The sequence below is a fragment of the Diadema antillarum genome, unplaced genomic scaffold, assembly GCF_040938485.1.
Source record: "Diadema antillarum isolate AM-2024a unplaced genomic scaffold, OU_Dant_1.0 seq00000341_RagTag, whole genome shotgun sequence".
Taxonomy (NCBI): Eukaryota; Metazoa; Echinodermata; class Echinoidea; order Diadematoida; family Diadematidae; genus Diadema; species Diadema antillarum.
The window spans coordinates 306431-327865 of record NW_027271354.1 but is presented as its reverse complement, the minus strand read 5'-3'; the positions used below and the strand labels follow the sequence as shown (position 1 = coordinate 327865).

The 21435-nt window shown below is 40.5% G+C and overlaps 1 protein-coding gene across 1 annotated transcript in view; it reads right to left on the bottom strand.

The window, feature by feature from the left end:
* Positions 1 to 412: 412 nt before the first annotated feature.
* The window catches only part of LOC139730894 (potassium voltage-gated channel protein Shal-like), a 113748-nt gene continuing 92725 nt past the window's right edge, over positions 413 to 21435 (bottom strand). Inside the window, exons 5-6 of the mRNA XM_071641769.1 lie at positions 9133 to 9250; positions 413 to 6115 (exon numbers count right to left, since the gene is read on the bottom strand). Coding sequence (XP_071497870.1) covers positions 5718 to 6115; positions 9133 to 9250 — 516 coding nt within the window. The 3' untranslated portion in view covers positions 413 to 5717. The remainder of the gene's footprint in view (positions 6116 to 9132; positions 9251 to 21435) is intronic.

Here is a 21435-nt window from a genome sequence, read left to right as displayed (position 1 = left end):
ACATTCATCTGTTGTAGCATGATTTTTCACCATCGCATGCACACGATGAAACCTAGCAATTTGAATTTGTTCTATTACGATGCAGCCAGGCTTCTTGAGCAATAACACTCCAGAGTCTAGATCGGCAGCACGGAATACATCATACGGAACTCTGCATTTAACTGTCTGTGTGTATTGTAATCCCTAGCCCTGAAGTCATTTGCGTAGATTAAGCACTAGAATTATTTCTGCTGGAAGCATAGTTTGAATTGTTGATGACTCGGGGGGGGGGGGGGGGGGGGGGAAATTCGGGGGATAAATCATGTTTGTATTGTCAGTGTATCACTCTCATGAACACAATTTTTTTTAGTAAATATGGATGGAGAGACTCTGAGTTTGCCATATGCACAGAGCTCAAAATTCATCACTCCTTTAAATGTAAATAATATGATCCACTAACTGCATTACATCTTTTGATCTATCTCAACAATAACAATTTAATGTGGAAGTTTTGCTTGGAATCTACTCGTGTATTATGTATGTCTCTTCGAGTCAAAGCATGTATTATACAAATTTTACATTCTGTTGCACAGCAAAGCACAGTTTGTATGCATGCATTGGTGATCAAGGCACGCTTGAACTCTTAATGTCACTGCAAAGCAATGGTAGCCCCCACACATGCAAATCTGCCGATGCAAATGCCCAACGTAAGCAATAGACAAAAATAGACCTGGTGTGTTTGTGTGTGTGTGTGTGTGTGTGTGTGTGTGTGTGTGTGTGTGTGTACACACACACAAAATGTGTATGTGTGTGTGTGTGTGTGTGGGTGTGGGGTGGGGTGGGGAAGGAGAGGAGAGATTTAAGAGAGAATGGGAGAACTACACTCACATCATCTCTCATTTATATTTCATGTGCGATTTCCATTCTGGCCGGGAATTTTTTTTTTTTTTTAATAAAAAAAAAGGACAGTGCAAACGAAAGAGTAGAAAGTAGAGTACCCTTTAAAGGACAGTGTTCGGAGCAAGCTAGGTCGCATGATTGAAGTCAATTGATGATGACGACTCGGTTCATTTTACTATTTATCCCCTACTCAAGTCAATAACTGGGACAGGAGATATATTTTTCCCTTCATTTTTCATTTTCCCAATTTTGTTGGGGCAAGGGGGAAGGCAGAATTAGGGAGGAAGTAACAAATGCGTGTGTTTTTTGTTTTTGTTTTTGTTTTTGTTGTAAGCTTCCAAGATATGCCTGATTCAGATGACAACATTGCTTTATAGAGATGTCATACATGCACCCATGTTCTATGTTCTATTTTTGTTCAATTCACATATCCCCCTTTTGTTTTATGCTCATATGTGCTTGTGTTTCAGATTTGAAACAAAATATTTGTTAATGTCTGTTCGCTATAATGTTCCATATTAACTCAGCTTATAAATTTCATACCATAACTTTGTCAGGTGTTTGGGCAAAAGATAGCGGGTAAAAAAAATATCTAGGACTTATTCCTGGCCCTCTAAAAAGTGGGATTCCCTTGAGCAAAACAAGCCATATCTGGTTGCACGTATATGCATGCCAGAGACGCTTGAGCCTTGGTTCCCTTTACTTCTGCATGAGGTTGCATCTTTCGAGCTGGCCTTCCCATGTCACAGTTGATAATTCATGCCATTCACAAGGCCGAACATTCAAGAGTCTCCTTGCATTGCACCGGCTGCGGCTATAGTTGAAACGGCTGCCGACTCCTCTGAAATGGATCGAAAGCACCCGGCCTGTGCCTTTTTGACTACGGGTACATAAAATGCAATGCATATCGGCAGGGAAGCGGCACAGGACGTACATTTTGTGTGTCATACATTACCCATTAAAACATCTCGGCAACCAGTCACTCTGGCAAACATTTTTTTTCCCACTTTTTTTTTTTAGTTGTTGTTGTACTTGCATCCTGTCTCATTTTGATGTTTGGAAAATAAAGGACCCACTACATTTCAATGCACCCAGGAATAACTGATGAGATCATAGAGCAATATCCAGCCTATTGCATCCATCAGTTTATCAGACACACAATCCGCTCTATTACTGAGAAATAAAGCATTGAGCGCTTACTGTACAGCATAGTCTAATCCATGATGACTGCAAAAACATTTGTCAGCATCTGAAACCAGCTTGAAATCATACACGAGGGGAGCAGATATTACTGGTACTGGATTAAAGGAGCCCACAAGAGGTGTATTTCTGGAAAATATGGGTCAAAAAAAGGAATGCAATGAGGTTTTAATGCCCGCAATTTTGAAATGGGTATCCAGAGGGGTGCAAACCTTGTGGAGCTGTGTGAAAAAAAAAAGCGGTCAAAGTCAAGATACTGGGAGCGAAACCAAGCCTGGAAAGAGAAAGAGAGGAAAAAAAGGGAAACTCTTTCTCAAAAGATTGGGAAAGATTATAGCTGGCACCATGACTGTACGAACACTCATGTAAAGCTAACTGTAACATCACATCCGGAAATGTATAAATAAAAAAAAAAAAAAACACACATCAAAGAGTGGTTCCAATAATCTTTGATATCAATGCTCAGTGCGCTAGAATCTAATTCTATCTCTACGTTTCATATAAAATGACAATTTGTCCCACTGTTCCAACAACAACGACAATAACATTTCTTGACATAACTCTTTGTACACTTGTTGTCAATAAATGGAAGAGCCGGGTTTCCACATTAGATAATAAAATATTTGACATACTTGATGATAAATACTCATGTTTCTGCTCACCACAACAGATAAGTGAATGCATTAACAAGCACTCGTCAGCATACTTCATTACAATCACAATGTTAATAATGATATCTGTGATAGTGGATTAGCAAAGAGATATTGTGAAGAAAATTAACTATAGTAACAACTTAAATAGATGTAGGTACCAAATCAATATGTAAGCAACATCGCTCTACTGGCAACAAAATATACCATCAGTAAGTAAGTACATACACTTTATCTGTACATCCCATAGTGAAAGTAGAGCAGAAAAAAAAATCACACTGTACAAGGATATTTACAACTCGTGATATATGATTTCATATGAAATTGAAGTAAAAATACATTCATATATATATATTTGTATGTATGGTAATTCTTTAGTACGTACATTCAGAGCACAGGTTTGTACACAGAAGCATCTGCAACCACATATGGGGACTAGCATTTGTCGTATATAATGTGGTAATAGTTACGGAGGGTATTACCTACGACAATGTGAATGTCATGAAATAGGATGTGTGCCGATTCTGTCAAATCGGTGCGGTTCAATGTAGATAATCAAACTGTGCCCCGCCAGAGTGCAGGTAACATTTACATGATATACAATGACAAATAGGGGAATATGACTTTTCATGTGGCCCCCCCTGCTGTGACATCAAACTCTACACAAACGCTTTGGTGACACCTGATGAATATAATTTACCTCCACCACTCACCGCACCTTGCTCGAATACGAATGTACGTGATATGTTGGTGATGTAAGTTGCTGCTAATAAGTTTACCGTAAATTTTGCATAGTGCAAAAACAAAACCAAAAACACCCGACACATTGCTCAGACTTTGCTATAGATGTGCTCAAGTCAGTCAAAGTTAAACCCTTTATAACAGAACGGAAAAAAAGGTAATACTTTCCTTTGACTACTCTATACATAATACACCTTTCTACATCACCAACAGACAGAGTAATTTTACTTGATTCACATACTTGCTGCATAGTTTAACTGACAGCATGAAACGCTGAATGACTAAAGATTGTTGCACAGGTGATGACAAAAATGTCAACAATAATGTCAGGTTATCCTAATGAGGTATAAAACCCTAGCGACAAAAAAAAGTGTAAAACATATCTTCCTTTACTTTGCAATTAACTACCATTGAGGTTTAATATGATAAATGATAAATAGGTATAGATGTGCAATATATCTTTCCAATCATGAACTATTTTTTTTTCCTTACATAATCCCACAAGATTACTAGTTTATGTGGAGATCATCTATCGAACTCGCACAATAAGTGGCATTAAGATATAAACATACAGGTATACCTGGATCTGATATTCTCTGATAGAACGTTACCCGACACATAAGTGTGACATCGTTCATAAAGTCTCCTAGAACGAAGAGCAAGAGATGATAATCGCATGCAGAAAACAAATGTCTTGTCTTCATTCAGATATAAGGCAACAGAGGACAGAAATCAAAAAATCAAAAATCAAACAGGAAAAGACTCTTTAAAGTCATTCCCTTGCACTATGCTTTCCCGTTACACCCGTCCTTCTTCTACGTCAATATCATACATTAAAGCAGACATTAAAGCTCATTGTCAGAGCTACATCATGAAATCGGGGGAAATCCAGTGAAAAATTGACGGAGAGATAGAAACAGAGACACTGCTGGGTGAGGTGACATAGAAGATTCATTCAATTTTACTAAAGAATCAGTGTTACGCTTTTCAAAAGACAGGAAACAACCAATGCACAATTCTTGGTGTGGACATCAATCCCCAGGCATTCTTGTTTGGGGTTTCTATCTGACTACTTCTCTTCTTCTTCTTTTTTTTTTTTTTTTTTGGTTTTGTGTTTTTGCTAACAATCACAACAAAAAGAAGCTCGATGATAAAAAGGAATTAAAATCATTTTTTATTGCCAAACGAATTGCTGCAAATGCCCTGCACACACACTTAAAATAAATAGACACATATATATAACTCAGTGCAAGTTATCCTCTACCTGTACTTCACTTTCTTTAAGACTATATCTCAATCAGATCTAGAACAGTGCAAATCAGAATTCTGGGACTGTTATACACAAATTTCTGAATTATCAAAAAAAAAAAAAATAATGGAAGTAAACAAATATTACACATTTCAATCAAACTGTATTGGGCAGATTGTAACTCAGAGAAGTACATCATTTTGTATTTGACTTCAAATTTGAAATTTACTCCCTAGCATTTATCAAGAAACATTATCTTAATTTCTCAATTACAGGGCATTGCGTACACAAACTTTGCTTGGAACTGAACAGATAAGTGCATAGCTTTCATAAATTCTTGATGAGAACCTTGTTCAGTCTCTGTCCATGTGCGACTTAAATTAAAGGGCTATTAGCATATAAAAAATATCTGAGCTTTGTCGTGAAATTAAAGGCACAAGGGATTTTAACGGGCAGGTTGAAAATTACACCAGTGTAGCTGCAAAGGCAGTGAAGCTGAACGATTAATAGCTATGTACAATAAAACACACACACGCACACTGCATCCTACATAATTTTGTCCGCTTGTTTGACAGAACACATTTGGAAAAGCATATTGTAAAATCATTAGGAAAAAACAATAGAGTGAAACTCTCCTAAAAAAGAAAAAATAAGGAAGAAAACAACACACAATTGCAATATTACACACTTACATACTACAAACAGATTCCTTGACTGGCTATGCTGATATCCCTGTATGAAGATCATGATTTCATAACGTAAAACCGCCATGTGCACATTATCATAGTACTTTGTTAAAGTTATACCCCAGTATACCTGGGTTTTTGTTGTTTATACAGGCTATGATAGCCAAAGAGCCATTGAGTATACAAGAGAAGACTTTTGTCTGCCTTTCACTAACATCTTTCGTTTGCTAAGCATTTTGTACGCTCGGTTGGCATGACAACACTTGTGGTATTAGCGGAGGATGGGGGTGGCTCTAGTAGCCCCACTCTCTGCTATAAGGCAGATACCTGTACCACGTTGGAGCTGCCCGCACTGCCCTGCGGGCTCCCGCGGCTTCCCCTGGGGCTCCCTCTACTGCCCTGGGGACTGGAGCTGGCACTGACTGTGGTGTGGATCGACTCCGTGTCGATGGCCGTGGTCGGGGTGGGTAGTGTCGAAACGATTGCTGTGGTCACGTTCGTCGTGTTGCAGTTCATCTCGGGTAGCACGCTGAGAGTCAGGTCTTCACGCTTGGGTGGGCTGGCGTTGGTTGGCGAAGGCTTTCGATGCGCATGGGTCTCATTGACCCTTACCTCTTTGAGGTTGTTCTCCTCATCCTCGGTGCCTGCCGCCTCATAACGGTGGCCCTGGGCCCATCTTGAGCAGCATCCAGTAGTCTGATTAGTCTTAGCTGTGGAATATTCAGACCAAATCATTTTATCTATTATCATTTTGTTTACAACAAGATAAGCAAGGGTCGTCTCATTATAACTTTTGTTTTTCTTTTAAAATATCAGTAATATTACAAGCGCCTGTCTAATACCAGTCAACCAAGAAGACAAACATGATCATGTGATAGCAGCCCATTTGTTATTTTCTCCCACGGCCAGAACACTCGAGGATGTTCTCTCACCCATGACATTCTTTTGTGTACGCAAATTGCAAAACATACTGAACAATATGTTACTGACATTTTAAGCATTAAAAGAATGCACAGTAAATAATGCTTGAAAATTGCGCAAGAAATAATTAACAAAGCGTGTAAAAATGTGCCTTGATGAAGTGGATTGTAGTGATACTGGTTACCAACAGCACTCATGAGGTGCGAAAGCTGTACCATGCAGTGTTGGGGGCTTGGTGGTGATGCTACAAAATGGCTACCGTACTACAGAACATTCAAGCTGAAGGTATCTACCCTAAAATGTACTTTGACAAACCCACATATTGCAACAGATGATGAAATATGTTGTTAGGAATATACAGTATACTCTGCCTTCAAGGTTTTGAAATATCATTGTGGGGATATTACAAGTACCTTAACTTCGTTGAGGGAGTAACAACAGCTAAATACAGCAAAATAGAAGTCTTTGGGTGGAACATTCATGTATGTCCCCCCCCCCCCCCCCACACACCTTCACCAGTCAACATCTGTATAATTCATGTAAAGCCAGGTAATAATGTCTGGAAGTGATACATGGCGTTAACTACAAGAGTTTCAGAGGGACTGACTTTTGCCCCCTTGACAATCAACTCAAAGTAATGCTCTAGCATTTTTGCTCTGCTCCATGCTATACAGGACCACTGGCAAAGTTGGAAATTAATGTGATGTCTCATTTCACATCTTTTTACAGAACTGTGTATGGTATCCAATCAAAAGAAAAAAATATTGTTTGTAATCTACTGTACTACAATTATCATATATCCTAATATCATAAATCTACTAGCAGCAAGAATGCATCATGCAGACATTACATAACATACATGCAAACATAGAACTTGATGATCAGAGCACAGACAATTGTTTGGGTAACTAAGCTTCAGTAATACTGGTCCATCTGTACTTCTTTCGTAACAAAAAAAAAAGAAACAACAAAAAACCTTAAAGGGATAATATAGTTTTGGTTGAGACCTAATTACAGGTTTCTAGCATTTTTTTGTGTGTGCGAGATAATGAGAAACCTCTTATGAAATATGAAAGACCATGTAATTCCAAGAAGAATTCAACGTTTATTTGATGAAAATCGGTTTTAAAATGGCTGAGATATCCAAAAAAGAGCAATTCCAATTAAGTTTGGGACCCCCCTTTAACATTTGTATTATGACCGCTTTGTTTTACTTTGTTTTTGGATGTTTCAGTCACTCCAAACCCGATTTTCATCAAATAAACTTTGAATTCCTCTTAAAATGGTATGCTCTGTACTTTATCATAAGTGTTTTCTTGGCATCTCGCAAAAAGTTAAAAGCCAAATTCTCATCTCCACCAATACTGTACCATCCCTTTAAACCTTATGGATTTGTTCAAATTCTCCTGGTCCACGGTCAATCATTCAGAAAATATTAACAATCAGGCAACATACATTGTATCTCAGAATCATTTCATATGATAGGCATTAAAGCAAAACAAACTGACTTTTCCCATTTCTTCCAGTTTTTACAAAGTTGCATTTATACCGTTGTATTTCCTGATATGGTGTATGTATGTAAGCCATAATGCAAGTTTACAGCATTTGGAGAATGGTATTTGTTTCCAGGTAGCAGCCTCATTCAGAAAATATTCTCAGAAAAGCAGTGTATAGAAATAGGCTCAGCATGGAATGTGTCTACGCATTTAGCCATAACATCATTGCACATTGTATTCTCGTTTTTTGGATATTGACTTCTCCCAAACTTGGCCATGACATGAGAAAGACAAAGTCACTCGGGTGTAACGAAGCGTTGGGCCACATTAGGCGTTTTCACATCAGCCCGATGTTTCGAAATAGCTCGTTATTTTCTGACTTGGGAAATTAACACGATCACGAAATAGCACGCTATTTGAACATGTGAACACAAATTAGCAGGCTAATTGTATCAGTCTGATCGAGAAAATTTCTCGAGTCCAACTTAGGAAATTTCCGAAATAGTGGGATAATTGGCGAACTAGCGTGCTATTTGATAATGTGAAATCGCCTCAAGAAATTAGCGCAATGCATCCCATCATGCCTAGCATGTTTGACTGCGCTCTACTGGTATACCCGACACTGTTTGCGCATGCTCAGCTGTCGAAATAGCTCAAAAAAATTTCGGGCTGATTCTCTTCGGGCTGATGTGAATAGGAAATGAAATAGCACGCTAATCTGCGATCGCGAAAAATATCTCGAGCTTGAATTGTTATCGGGCTGACGTGAAAACACCTATTGACAGCTATTTGTGGAACATCTAGGCCGATCAGGAAAGAAAGCACAGAGGCACATGTGGCAATCAGCATCAAAGGAGCATTCGATGAATCATGCCAGACATTTCATAACGTCTAATTAAAATGAAATTAAAAAAATATTGGTAGTCAGGACAGTTACCTTACAGAGTGGACCCTTCTTTCTCATGAAATGGCATACATGGTCAAAAGAAGAAAATAAAAGGGAGAAGATATTCAAGGAACATTTTCTTCCTCACTGCCAACAGCTAATGGAAATTGGAATAGAATTCCATGTAATGATGCTCTGAAGGGGAAAGGGCTAATAACATCCAGGTCTGGACATAGGCAGATATTGGGAAATCCATCAATAAGGGCAAACATCTTTCAGACAGCTCCCATCCCACTCTTCTTTTGTTAATTTTGACTAAGTAGGTAATCACCTGCTAAAGAAATGCCCCTCCCCCCCAAAAAGGAAACCAATACAAACACACAACCTGAAAAACATGGGCCCATGATATGGACCTAGAACTGACCTCCTTGCGTAGTTGACATTGCTGAAGGACTTGGACTGATTTGGCCGCTGCCAGACTGCATAGAGCGAGAAAAGGGGATCCCGTTGTAGGTGTACTCAGTCTCCACATATTGGCGATTCTGAAAGATACAAGCAGATTAAAAAAATGAATAAAAAAAAACACACATTTCCTCATCTCATAGCTGGTGTCACAAAGTGCAGTCACTACATAGGTTACATAACAGTTCCCCCCCCCCCCCCCCCTCTATTTCCATATAACCCATCAGGACTTTTTTTTTACAATTCTTACACCAAAATAATCAATCTTATATTAACAACATGGGACTTACATGAAAGACAATTTCTTACTTTGCCTCATGATACACAGACAATGAAGGGTAAAACTTAAGATGCGTTCAAGCGCCCTCCTAAAGCGAACTGAACTGTACCGTACCCGCACCAGAGGAGCGTTTGAACACTCCCAAAGTGTACCGTACCATACTGAACGGAGCCAAAAGTGGACCACTTTGAGATATGCTCCAAAAGGGTACCAAAAGCATACCAAAAGTTTGCATGTGAAGAATGCACATAACATGCACATACGTCATAATGCAATGAGTTCATTCTCTATCTATCTATCTATCTATCTATCTATCTACAATGTATCTATCTATCTATCTATCCATCCAAACCAGAAATATGTTGTTTGGGAGACTTGATGGGCCAATAGTGGCAAATTCATACAGGAGATATCTTTGATGTCACTCCCCCTCGCATCAACTGCGTGTTGGATCAGGTTTAGACCATCACTCGGACGATACTCGAGGCAAAAGTGAACGCAGGTTTACACTCTCAAAGGATGCATTTTTAATGATCTTGATGACAGCATCTCATGGACCAATAAAATATGATCCTCTCTTTTGTCCTGACCACGTAATGAATGCAACTGCACAAACAGAAAGCGCAAGGTATTGGGGGAGAGAAAAATGAATTAACATCTCTTGTCGTTGGAACGTATTCATCACAGGTCGACAATACATCATCGCTTTGCCATAGATGTTCGGGTGCGTTAATTCCCCTGTAGGATTACGGTGGTTTCATTAGGGGATGAATGAGCAGTCCAGACACGCTCCCATAGTTCCAGCCAGTGAGAAGTCTCACTGGAGTCTCTGTGCTTGGCGATGCACTACGCGGTCATCGTCACCGAACCATGGCCCTGAGTCTATATAGCTGTCAGAGAGGAAACCAGCAGCCGTGCAATTTTTGAAGCTCTGGGAGCAAAGACATTCACCACTATGCTCACAAAAAAAATGTACTGCACTACCCCAAAACAAAATCACACGATTTGTCTGTAATTTGTGGGAATAGGACAGGGCCGGCGGAGCGTTTTCAAAAGTGTAGGGGCCCACTTCTGGGTTTCATGAGCTGACAAGCAAAAAAAAAAAGAAAGAAAGGTCCTCAGCTCATCTCTCCCCTTCCATTTCCAGGTTTTTTTTTTCAGCTGACAGCAAAAAAAACAAAACAAAAAAAGGTCTTCTGTGGAAAAACATAACCTTACCGCGCTCACACTTCAAGATCTCTATCTATTTCTATTTAGTCCCACTTATGACTTAAGTACTTCCGGGTTAAAAAGAGTGCGGGGGCCCAAAGTGATGACGCGTTATGTATTCCTTTGTATGATGCACAGAAAGTGTGGGGGCCCGAGCCCCCACAGCCCCCACGGTTCCGCTGGCCATGTAGGAATCTCTACATGTCCTTGGAATTGTTGAAAATGTTCCATCTGGTTTATCTGGATAATGTTAAAACTCTGTTATTGGTTTTAATGGCGCATTCAATCACATAGATCGCATTTCACAGTATTCTCACATCAAAATTTGTTATATGCTGACACTCATGGATGGCAATTCCAAATGGAGTACAGGGGGCATTTCATGAAGTGTTTCGTCAGGTATGTTTTTCACACAAACTGTCATAAGCTACTGAAATCCTTGCATCTGATTGGCTGAGAGCAAATTTGTCTGACAAATTTGTCAGATGAAATCCTTCATGAAATGCCCCCCAGGTGTGACTTGTGCACACACAATTTAGATCATTCTGAAAATTAAATGGCAAAAATGATCACGCTACTATAGAAGATTGTCATCTCTGATTCTGGGGAAATATGGGTAGCTGTTTGTCTCATTTTATTTTGTTGTTGTGTTTGCTCATTTGCACCAGGTTGAGACAAGACTGAGAGTCTGAAGTCAATATTGACAGACGCCATTTTTTTTTTCTCTCTCTAGGGCTCATGACTAAAGCCATCAACAAACCGAAGTCACCTACAGGAGATTGTCGTGTCAGGGTAGATACAATTACTATTTCATTGTAAAGAATGTCTGTCATGACTGAGTGAACACACAAGATGAAAACTGTCATTGGTGAAAACTCCATGACTTCTGAATGGCAATCTGCAATATTCATGCAAAGTGCCTGTCACAAATTTTTTTTTTTCTTCCACAGAGCCAACTCTTCTACTCTCCTACTGTTTCCATAAAAGTAACATATTTGACAGCCAGGCTGCTTCCTAATGGCGAATTGAAGACATTAAATGGAAGAAGAAAAAGAAAAACCTATGATGAGGCTTGTGCTGACAAAATTCCAGCTGATACAGACTAACAGACACACAGACAGAGGGGACTGCTAATTTGAGCTGCAATGCATATGGCCCTATCTCATGCCGGAGGGGTAGCATGAAACACTGCACTGACGCTGATCCGCCCTTTATTCCCATCGTCCCATTACTTGTAAAATGCACCAACCTGTTCAAACAGAACGCAAAGGTGTATCGCCGGCACCTCATCACCTCATATTTATGACGTCTGGCCTGGTGCACCATGGCCGCATGCCAGCGCCCAAGCATCAATCTTCATGTACCCGCCCCCAACCCTCCTCAACCTCCTCCTCCTCCTCTTCCTCCTCCTCCTCTACTCTCACCACACACAATCCCAGGTTATGAGTGTGACGATTTGGCGGCGTCAATTATGCACGGTACCGGGGGCCCACCTAATGTTCAGTCGGGCACACAGATAATTTCGGGAAATGGGTTGCGATCAGCCCGCTGCTCCTGCCGAGATTTTGTTTGGCAAACCCTAGCTGTACTCCTATCAATACTATTGATCGCGTCAGCCTAGAATTCATTCCCCCCATCTCCGCTCTCTGGCCTCCTCTGCCCCACCCCCCTCTCATGTTTTCCCTACAGCATGGTTTATCAGTGGGCCATTCTGGACACATCATTTGGTTTGAGAAGATGATTTGCACTCGTTTGCTCTAATGTGGTGTCGGAGGGCTCATGTCACGGCACAAATAGAGCAAATGAACTGCACCAAGTCACGGGTCCTGTGTTTGCAATGCTATGTCACAATCTAGTCCACAATGTACCAACCTCTGCTAAAATTTTGTGGATATTGCATGTCAATTCTGACTGATCAAATGGATGGATTGGAATTTGCAACAGCAATTTACTGAAAACAAAGTTCCATGAGTGCTGTCATTAAATTACTTTCTGTCCGCATGATTCTAAGCATTAATATATTTCTCCAGTTTGGGCATTTGTGCAAAAAGCAGGTCTCCCGATCTGTGACTATTTCACTGACATTGCATTTGACGATATATTACCGTGATTGACACTGTTCCAATTACCAGTAAAATCATTTTTCTCTTATGCTGTGTCTGATTTCTTGCTTCCATCTTAAAGATAAAACCAAATGTAGCTCAACAGATTGTACAAGTTGTAAGCTTCAAAGTCTCCAACATATGTTATGACAATATGTTTGATAAGTGTTTCAAATGAAAAATTCCCATATACTGAAAATGCTCAACAAGTAAAAAAAAAAGACAAATTGCTTCAAATGATTCACTGCACATATTCCAAATGCTATGAAAATTGAAAAAGGCAAACTTTTAAATGACAAACCAAACAAAACTACTGCCAGGGACAATGCATCTTCAACAGCATCAGTGTCACATGGTACATCAAAAGTGTAACTCTTCCATTTTTTTAAACAGGTAATAACAAGAATTATCTGTGTTCTGCTCAAGCAAATGTTCATGTCTAAGAGCTTTACTTATCTCGCTGTTGCCACAGATGTAAAACAGTCAAATAAAAAACAATGCCTTGAGATGATTTGTCTAGCTTGAGATGATTTGTCTCGTGGTAACCTACCCACTGTACTTTGAGCCTAAGAAGCCGTGGGCAAACACAACAGAACGTGGGGCCCCCATGCGTACTGTGACATGAGGGCAGATGAAGTGTGGCTAAGGAACGAATACAAGGACTTTGTTGTTGATATCCATTTCACTCTCTCAACTGCCATTGTGAAATGCAAATATATTTTGATCCTCTTTCTCCCTCACTTTCTCTCTCCCTGTCTCTCCTCACCACATTCATTTGCATTTCCTACTTGGATTTAAGTTGTTAAAGACGTGGGGCCGACCGCTCACCAGAAGGGGGAAGCGAGTTTAGGCAAGGAGAGAAAGATGCCACAAACCCCTCACAACAAGCTTTCATCGCTGACACAAGTGTGCACACATCAACAGTTGGCACTAATATACCAGGCTATCAGTCCCACGCTCACTCTGCCTTCATTATCAGATGTGCGGGCGAGGGTTTTGCATAAATCCGAACAAGACACATCTCCTCCCCCCCCCCCCCCCCGCTTTTTATCAGGACATTGAAGATTGAGTTTAGAAGTGCAGTGACTAAGTTCATATCTAATCTTGATGAAAACATAAGCTGCTGTATTTATTCAGGTAAGGTCAATAACTGCATTCTATGTATGCTGTAATGAAACATAACATGTACATATATTTTCATATTAACTTTCTATGAATATCAAAGGGATATAACACTTGCTGACTGAAGGTTTATAGTTGCTCTACTTAAATGTGATTCATTGCTTTCGGCTGCATCTAAGTCAGCTTTATATCATGCATAGCTTTTTTTCCCCCTTTAACTACAGCCAAGATCAGCAATGTGAGCTTTGCATTGCAGGATGAGGCCACCTCAGTGGTGGCAAGCACTACAGGGAATTCAGTAGATGGGACCAATACCAAGAAGGTGTGCAGCCTGCAGTGTGCATTACAGTGATGGCTCATCTTCAGAGGAAATTCAATATTTGCCATGGATCCACTCATGAGCACTGGAGACATTTGTTGAAGTTCTTAAGGAGAATCTGCCAGTGAGACGAGGAGAATAAAAAATGGCTGCCAACAATAATGGCCGACAAGTTTGCGTCTGTTCTGAACGAACACAAACCACTGGCTGGCTCCAGTTATCGGCACGGCCGGGCATGAAATTCAATCATATCTCGAGCTATTTTTGGAATCAAATCAATCGGAGGCATCGACTTAAAGAAATGAGAAAGAATTATACCTGGCAGGTACATCTTGTTTCGCCCCTGTAGAGGATGCATTACATCTGGTGCCAACTATATATAGCAGGTATTATCACAGTGATTTGGGGTTGGACTGGTTAAGAGTTTAGGGGGGGGGGGGAGAGAGATGGGCAGGAAGAAGTTTAATCTGTGGGTGACAGGTGGTATTTGTCTTTGCTGGGACATTCATGATGAGCTAAAGCCCTCCTGTGTATATGTTCTCTTCTTATGAGCTCAATTTGTGTGTAGTATGAGTCACACGGCAGCAGTTCTCCATGACATATGCTCAAAAGTGCTATAAGTAAAAACCCAAAACAAAAATCAGCAATGACATGTGTCAAATTTGAGCTTCACATGTTGACACACTATGATACATGACAAAAAAAAAACAAACTAGTGCTGTGATTTGTCCCTTAAAACCCTGAATTCTGATGCTCCACTGCAACCATGTGAAACGTACAGTAATTATCCTTCATCACACAGTCAGTGAGGTATAGCTGTGATTTGGGATAGATTTCTCAAAGATTGATTTACAGCCACACTCATGCACACATACACAAAAATCATCTTCCTTGTCTAGCTGTATCAGTTGAAAAACCGAACAGATGTGAAATCTCACAGCTGTGTTTGTAATTACACACTACAGTTTTTCACATAGATGCTCCCAGCAGGGTTGACTGCAACATGATATAGGACATAATTTGCCTGGATCCTCTTCGCCACAGCGAGGGAGGACTCCGTGTCTGTGACAGACATGTTTGTACCTGATAGGATACGAGAACAACCGTGATGTTTTGACATTTGATTCCAGCGGTTAGCAGTTTGGAATACAATAGATTCCTGACAGTTGGGGTGTGCACAGGAACTAGAGGGGATACGTGAAGACACGAGAGCATGCTTGCTTGCCTGTGGGCAGGTGTAAACAGGCACGCAGATAGTACGCAGGTTAGTACACCATGTGCACGCAAGGACACCTCAGAAATAAACGCCCCGCTCCCTCCTACACATATACAATCACTTCAGCGACCTGCCGTCTGCATGATTGGGTGCGAAGTGATGAGACGTTGTGGGGATGAGGCATATTCTATGTTTGTTTAATCTTCACAGCCTCAAGACAGCTCTTTTTTTTATGCCAGTGTGTATAAACACAGCGCTGTCACCACACTCGTTTGTCCGTGTCTGCAGCGCTGATTGTCGCGACGCGTGTGTCTTTCCAGAAAGGCGGCATTGCACGCCGACTGACTGAAGACTTGGAAGATGAATCGAGTGAAGGCAGAGGTCACATAAAGAAAGACACAAGGAGAAAGAAGAGAATGGGAAAGAACAGGAAAGAATGATATCAAAAGGAAAAGAAACAGAATGAAGATATGAAACATATACACATAATACCTATACCCATATGAATCATATACATATGTTTATACATGTATAATATATATACACACATATGTGTGTAATATATTTCTACAGTTAGATAGCTTGATAGATAGATATATAGGTAGATAGATAGATTTATCTATAGAGATAGAAAAGGGGGAGAAAAAACAAGACAAGAACAGGAGAAAAGAAGAGCAATGCCACACATGATTATTGGAATAATAAACAATTACATATTGTATAGGCATTAATGGCAGAAACTAAGAGAGAGGGAGAGAAAGAATGAGGTAGAATGAGAAGAGGGAGAAAAGATAATGAACAGAATACAGAGGCAGGAAGCATGCAGAAGATATGGAGAGATACAGCGGAATGGCAGAGGGGAAATGAGATGGACAGAAAGACAAGTGGGCAATATAAGGAGAGACAGACACCACATAATGTCACATTTGGACACATGAGTCCCATATCAACGGCTCCCTCATAGCCGAGGATGAGCTCACAAGACGTGACGCCATGTTTGGCCGATGTACGCATTGCCGAGTACACCAGCTCCTTCAAAGCAGTCGCTGACTGTCATTCGGAAATCAAAGCTTACAGTGACTCTTGTACGACTGTCTCGTAAATAGCATACTGCATTCTCTGAAGCAACAGATATACCAAGATGTCCTTATTTCCCTAACAATTTATTTTCTATAGGTCATTTGTTGAATAGGATTAACAACTCTATGCAAATAACCTGTAGTCAGTCATTGAGATTTGCACAGAAGCATCCTTTACAAAAGACATGTCTCATAAAATGTTTGAGTTCTGGAAAAAAGCGCCCCGGAACTCAAATTGACTCAAACAATATTTTGCAGTAAACAAGAAAAAACCCAGAGCAACTCCACATTTATTTTTGCAATTCATTCTTTTGGGAGATGATTGACAAAACAACTGAGATCTTGTAATTTCTTTTGTGCTCAGAAGCATGGACACAAAGCTACATTTAACAAGAGGAGAATACATACAAGAGTTAAGAACCCATATAATTCAACATTAATCAAGTTTGAATGTGACATGTCACATAAGGGTGAACGTGTGTCCTTGTGACTGTTGTCAACACTTTTTTTTTCTGGGTTGCAATGTACATAGTTTATGCTTCATGCTTGACAAACAACTAAAGGGACTGACGTCTCAAATAGATTGTTATTGAATGTATGATGGGGGGTGTGGGGAGGAAAAAAAGGAAAAAATACCACTTTGTGGAGAAAATAAAGAGATGATACAGATTGTGCATTCTACCTTGATATTGTTGGCATGTTGCCTCAATGCATGCAAACATTTTTTTTTTTTGGAATCAAATGGATGATATTCTTCCCAAATACACGGTGATATCTCCTGCTGCTGCTTGCAAGGATGGGCCATGATGGGTCATGTGATCCTAAAGAGCCTGCGGGATGTCGGCCAAGCCATGGACTGACTCCTTCAGAGTCTCATCAATGCATATCTACACCTGGCTGCGATGACTATGTGTATCTATATGACTGAGAAGCAGAGGGTCGTTAATTCCACAGACCCGATAGCGGCCTTTACCCCTTTCTGCCTCTCGGCTTGATGATATACAGGAGGTTGGCATAGTTTAACCTTTTCATGTGCCACTGACATGTGTTCTGCCAGTTAAGGGGATTAACAGTCACTAATTGCTCCTACATTGTCTGGGAGACCATGGGCTCATTACCCTTTGACGTCAGAATCTCTCCCTCTCTTTCTCTCTTGTATATTTATATCTCTCTCCATCTATCTCTCTCTATCTATCACTCTCTCCATCTATCTCTCTCTATATCTCTCTGCATCTATCTCTCTCTCTCTCTCTCTCTCCATCTATCTCTCTCTATCACTCTCTCCATCTATCTCTCTCTCTATATATCTCTCTCTATATATCTATATCTCTATCTCTCTCTCTCATTTGTTCATAAAGAGTGCAAGGGAGCTGGAGGCAAAGGGAGAGGGAGAGATACTCATATGCATACAGCAAACATATAATATACAGTATATAATTGTAATGTACACACAAGAGCTAGGATGAGGCAGAGAGAAGTAGAGACTTAGACAGAAAGATAGAGATATAGACAGACAGACAGAGAAAGATAGAGAGATAGACAGACAGAAGGAAAGAGAGATAGACAGACAGAAGGAAATAGAGACAGACACACAGACAGACAGAGGGAGACAGATAAATAAAGATGAGGAGTGTTGGCCTGAAGAATGAAAGAATTACAGAAGAGAAGAGATGTAGAATATGAGAAAGAAGTGAAAGAAATAGAATTATCCCTCTCCTAATCAGTGCCTCCTAAATGCCAGAAACATTCCCCACATACAGTATTCTCACTCCGAGTGATGGCAAAGTCAAAAGGAAATATATGAATATTTTTGTGTGTGGGCGCATGTGTGTGTTTATATATGTTGTATATTATGCATGCATGGTGGGGGGGGGGGGGGGGGGAACGGGGGAGGAAGATACATAATATGTACACTGGCAGGTTGAACCACAGACTACCAGTCTATGGCCTTGGCAAGCTACAGAGTCCAGCGGGTAAATATTTATATTCATACCAGACCAATTATGATAATGCACATGATTTGTCACTATAACACCACACACATACGCACACACTATCTCTCTTGGAGTGTCCATTATTTGAATGGATGCAATGAAATATCCTCTTTCCATTCCAAGGAAACCTTTGTTGACAAAAATCACAAACAAGCAAGCAGATTATGTTTGCCTGCATTCACATTTGATAATATTTCATGGTAACCAATACCTCCAGCGCAAACATCTGTGATACAAACGCTAAAATTTGTTTTAAACCTTACTGATTTTCTGAACCAGACACATGATACGTTGAGCTGTTTCTACAAGTCTGTCACTACAGGTGGATCTGGAAAATGACAAGTTTGCAGATTACACATCTTTAAGAGCTTTCCAAAGATTTATAGAATTCCTTCATCAAACCACATATATTCAATGGCAAATCTGACTTGCCAAATAACAGTCATCTCAGAAAAACAAAAAGAAATAAAGCTAACTCAGTTCTGCACCTTTAAGAGGTATACTTGATCAACATGCAATGATTCCCAGGTAGAAATTGATCCCTACAGGAATGCATGACTGATGGGTTTTGATGCCCACGCACTGAGTTAATCCATAGAATCCCTACAAAGCAGGGTGAGATATACGCACATCCCACATAGACAGGCAAGCATCGGACAAGAGCGACTTGAACTTTCCAGGGGTCACCTGGAAGTGGCGGCATGGGAGTGCAAGTGCCATGGTATAAGGAAAGCTAGCATGGACTCCACTTATTATGGCTTCTCTTGTTCCAGCAATGGATTATCTTTTGTTCCATTTTTCACTCTTAGCAGGTATAGCTATGTACTATCCTCAGAGGTGTTTTCAGTCTCTTTGGAAACATTTTTGCCAGCAAAGGCAGTACAAGAAACAGTCCTGCGATACGTTAAAGTGTCTTCATAGTTATCATAAAACTGGCAGGGTTATTAACCCATTCAACTTTCGATACATACCATTGTAAAAAGGGTTATTTAACAGCCATAATGCTTGTCCAATATAGCACCAAGTATTGAAAAGTTCATTTGGTAGAAAGAGGTTAATTTTATAACTCACTAGGCCCTGAGATTACAAGGAAAATAATCTATCAACTAAACAGGGTATGTTTTAGCGCGCATCGCATTTTGTGGGGTGCACTTTATGAACAAGGGGCTGACTATACAGCTGGGATACAAGAGGAAGGAAATTCACTCTCATTTCTCAGGAAAAAAAAATCTATTCATTTTTTCCTCTCTTCTACATCCAAAATAAATATATGACAGGAGGACATGTATCTTGGCACTGGATTTGCAACTCTGACAAAACTGAGGTGGTCTCAAGAATCAAATACTCATCTAACACTGCAGAGTAAAAAAGAATTATGAGGGCTTAATGCCATGAGCATGAGCAGAAACAAAAATAAAGCAGTTCAGAGTGTCATCAGTCAGAGATGGCAAGGATTTTCACAGCTTGGGACAGAGACCTGAACCCTGACGAATGATGATTTGAGTACCTTCCTGCTTTGTGCCTCAATTTACTTCCTTATATAGGTATAATCAATGTAACCGGAAATGCAGGACAACTTTGCCCCACCAACATTTCCTTGCATGAGCTGTGGTTATCATTGAGACTTCCCCCCTTTCCTTATGTAGGCAAGATAGAAATGTGTTAAAGTGACCACAGCAACAAAACAGACCAGTACATTACAAATGAGGCAGCCATGATCTTCATATAGCTTCTAGTGTGTGTGTGCGTGTATTACAATATACATACACAAATACACACACAAATGCACAAATATAACATAAATGCCATTATGCTCCATTCAAATTCAAAGAGCTACAACCTGCTCTATGCACTAACCAATTCTTAAGAGCAGGACTGTATTAAGAAAAGCATTGCTTTGTGGTAAGAAACTGAAGCAAGAATATCAAAGAGTGCCACAATATCCATCCCATTTGAAGCCATACATAGGAGGGAAAGCTAATGAAAGCCAAGACAGACTTTGAATCTCTATATATCCTTCTAAATCAAATCTTCATTCCAACTACCCTAATGAGCCAAATCAACTAGTGTCCAGTAACTGGAGAAGCCCATTTGATATTGCCAAAAAATGAGGATCAATTGCATGTTGAATAAGAATGAGTGCTAATGAGGGGCAAGGGAAAAGATCAAGGGATCAAGAAAATAAGGGGGGGGGATGGAGAAGCTTGTTGGGGTGGGGTGAGGGTAAGGAGGGAAGATATGTGATGTCTCGCTCACTCACTCAAGCTTAAAAAGTGAAATACTACTTGATCCCCTGAATGGCCATGAAACATTCAGTGAGCTGATTTCATTATGCCGATGAGAGGTTGCTGGGGTGGGGTGGGGTGGGGGTGTGAGGGCACACACACACACTGACTCCAGCACTACCGCTTGAGCCAGCATGCATGAATGCATAATGCCGAAACTGTTGTCGAGCCATCTTCAATTCATACCCGCGCGACAGCTCGCCTTCTCAACTCCTGCAATAATTTCACACCCGGAGACAAATGGCGTCACTGGACCTGGGGGTTTGAAGGAGCTCATGCTGGGGGGGGGGGGGGGGGGCGAGTGGAGGCTTGGGGGGTTGGAGGAAGAACAAAACAGGGTAAGGCTATCTCTGCAGACCGATGCAGACTCTGGATGGCATCCCGAGGTGTGAAAGGGGTCATGCGTTTAAATGAGGTCATACACATCCTGAAGGTCTAGCCAGTTAAAGGGAAACACTTGGCGTCCTGACTCCGCACACTCTGTGCCCTGCGCCGCCAACCCAGCATCGCAGCATTCTTAATTAATCCCAAGCTACTCCTGTGGGACCCCCCCTGATGGGATTTCCATTTCATATTAATTGATTTACGTCATATTTCCATTACGAGAATATTATGGTGCCATATACCCACTGATCACGGAACCACTTACATGCACCTAT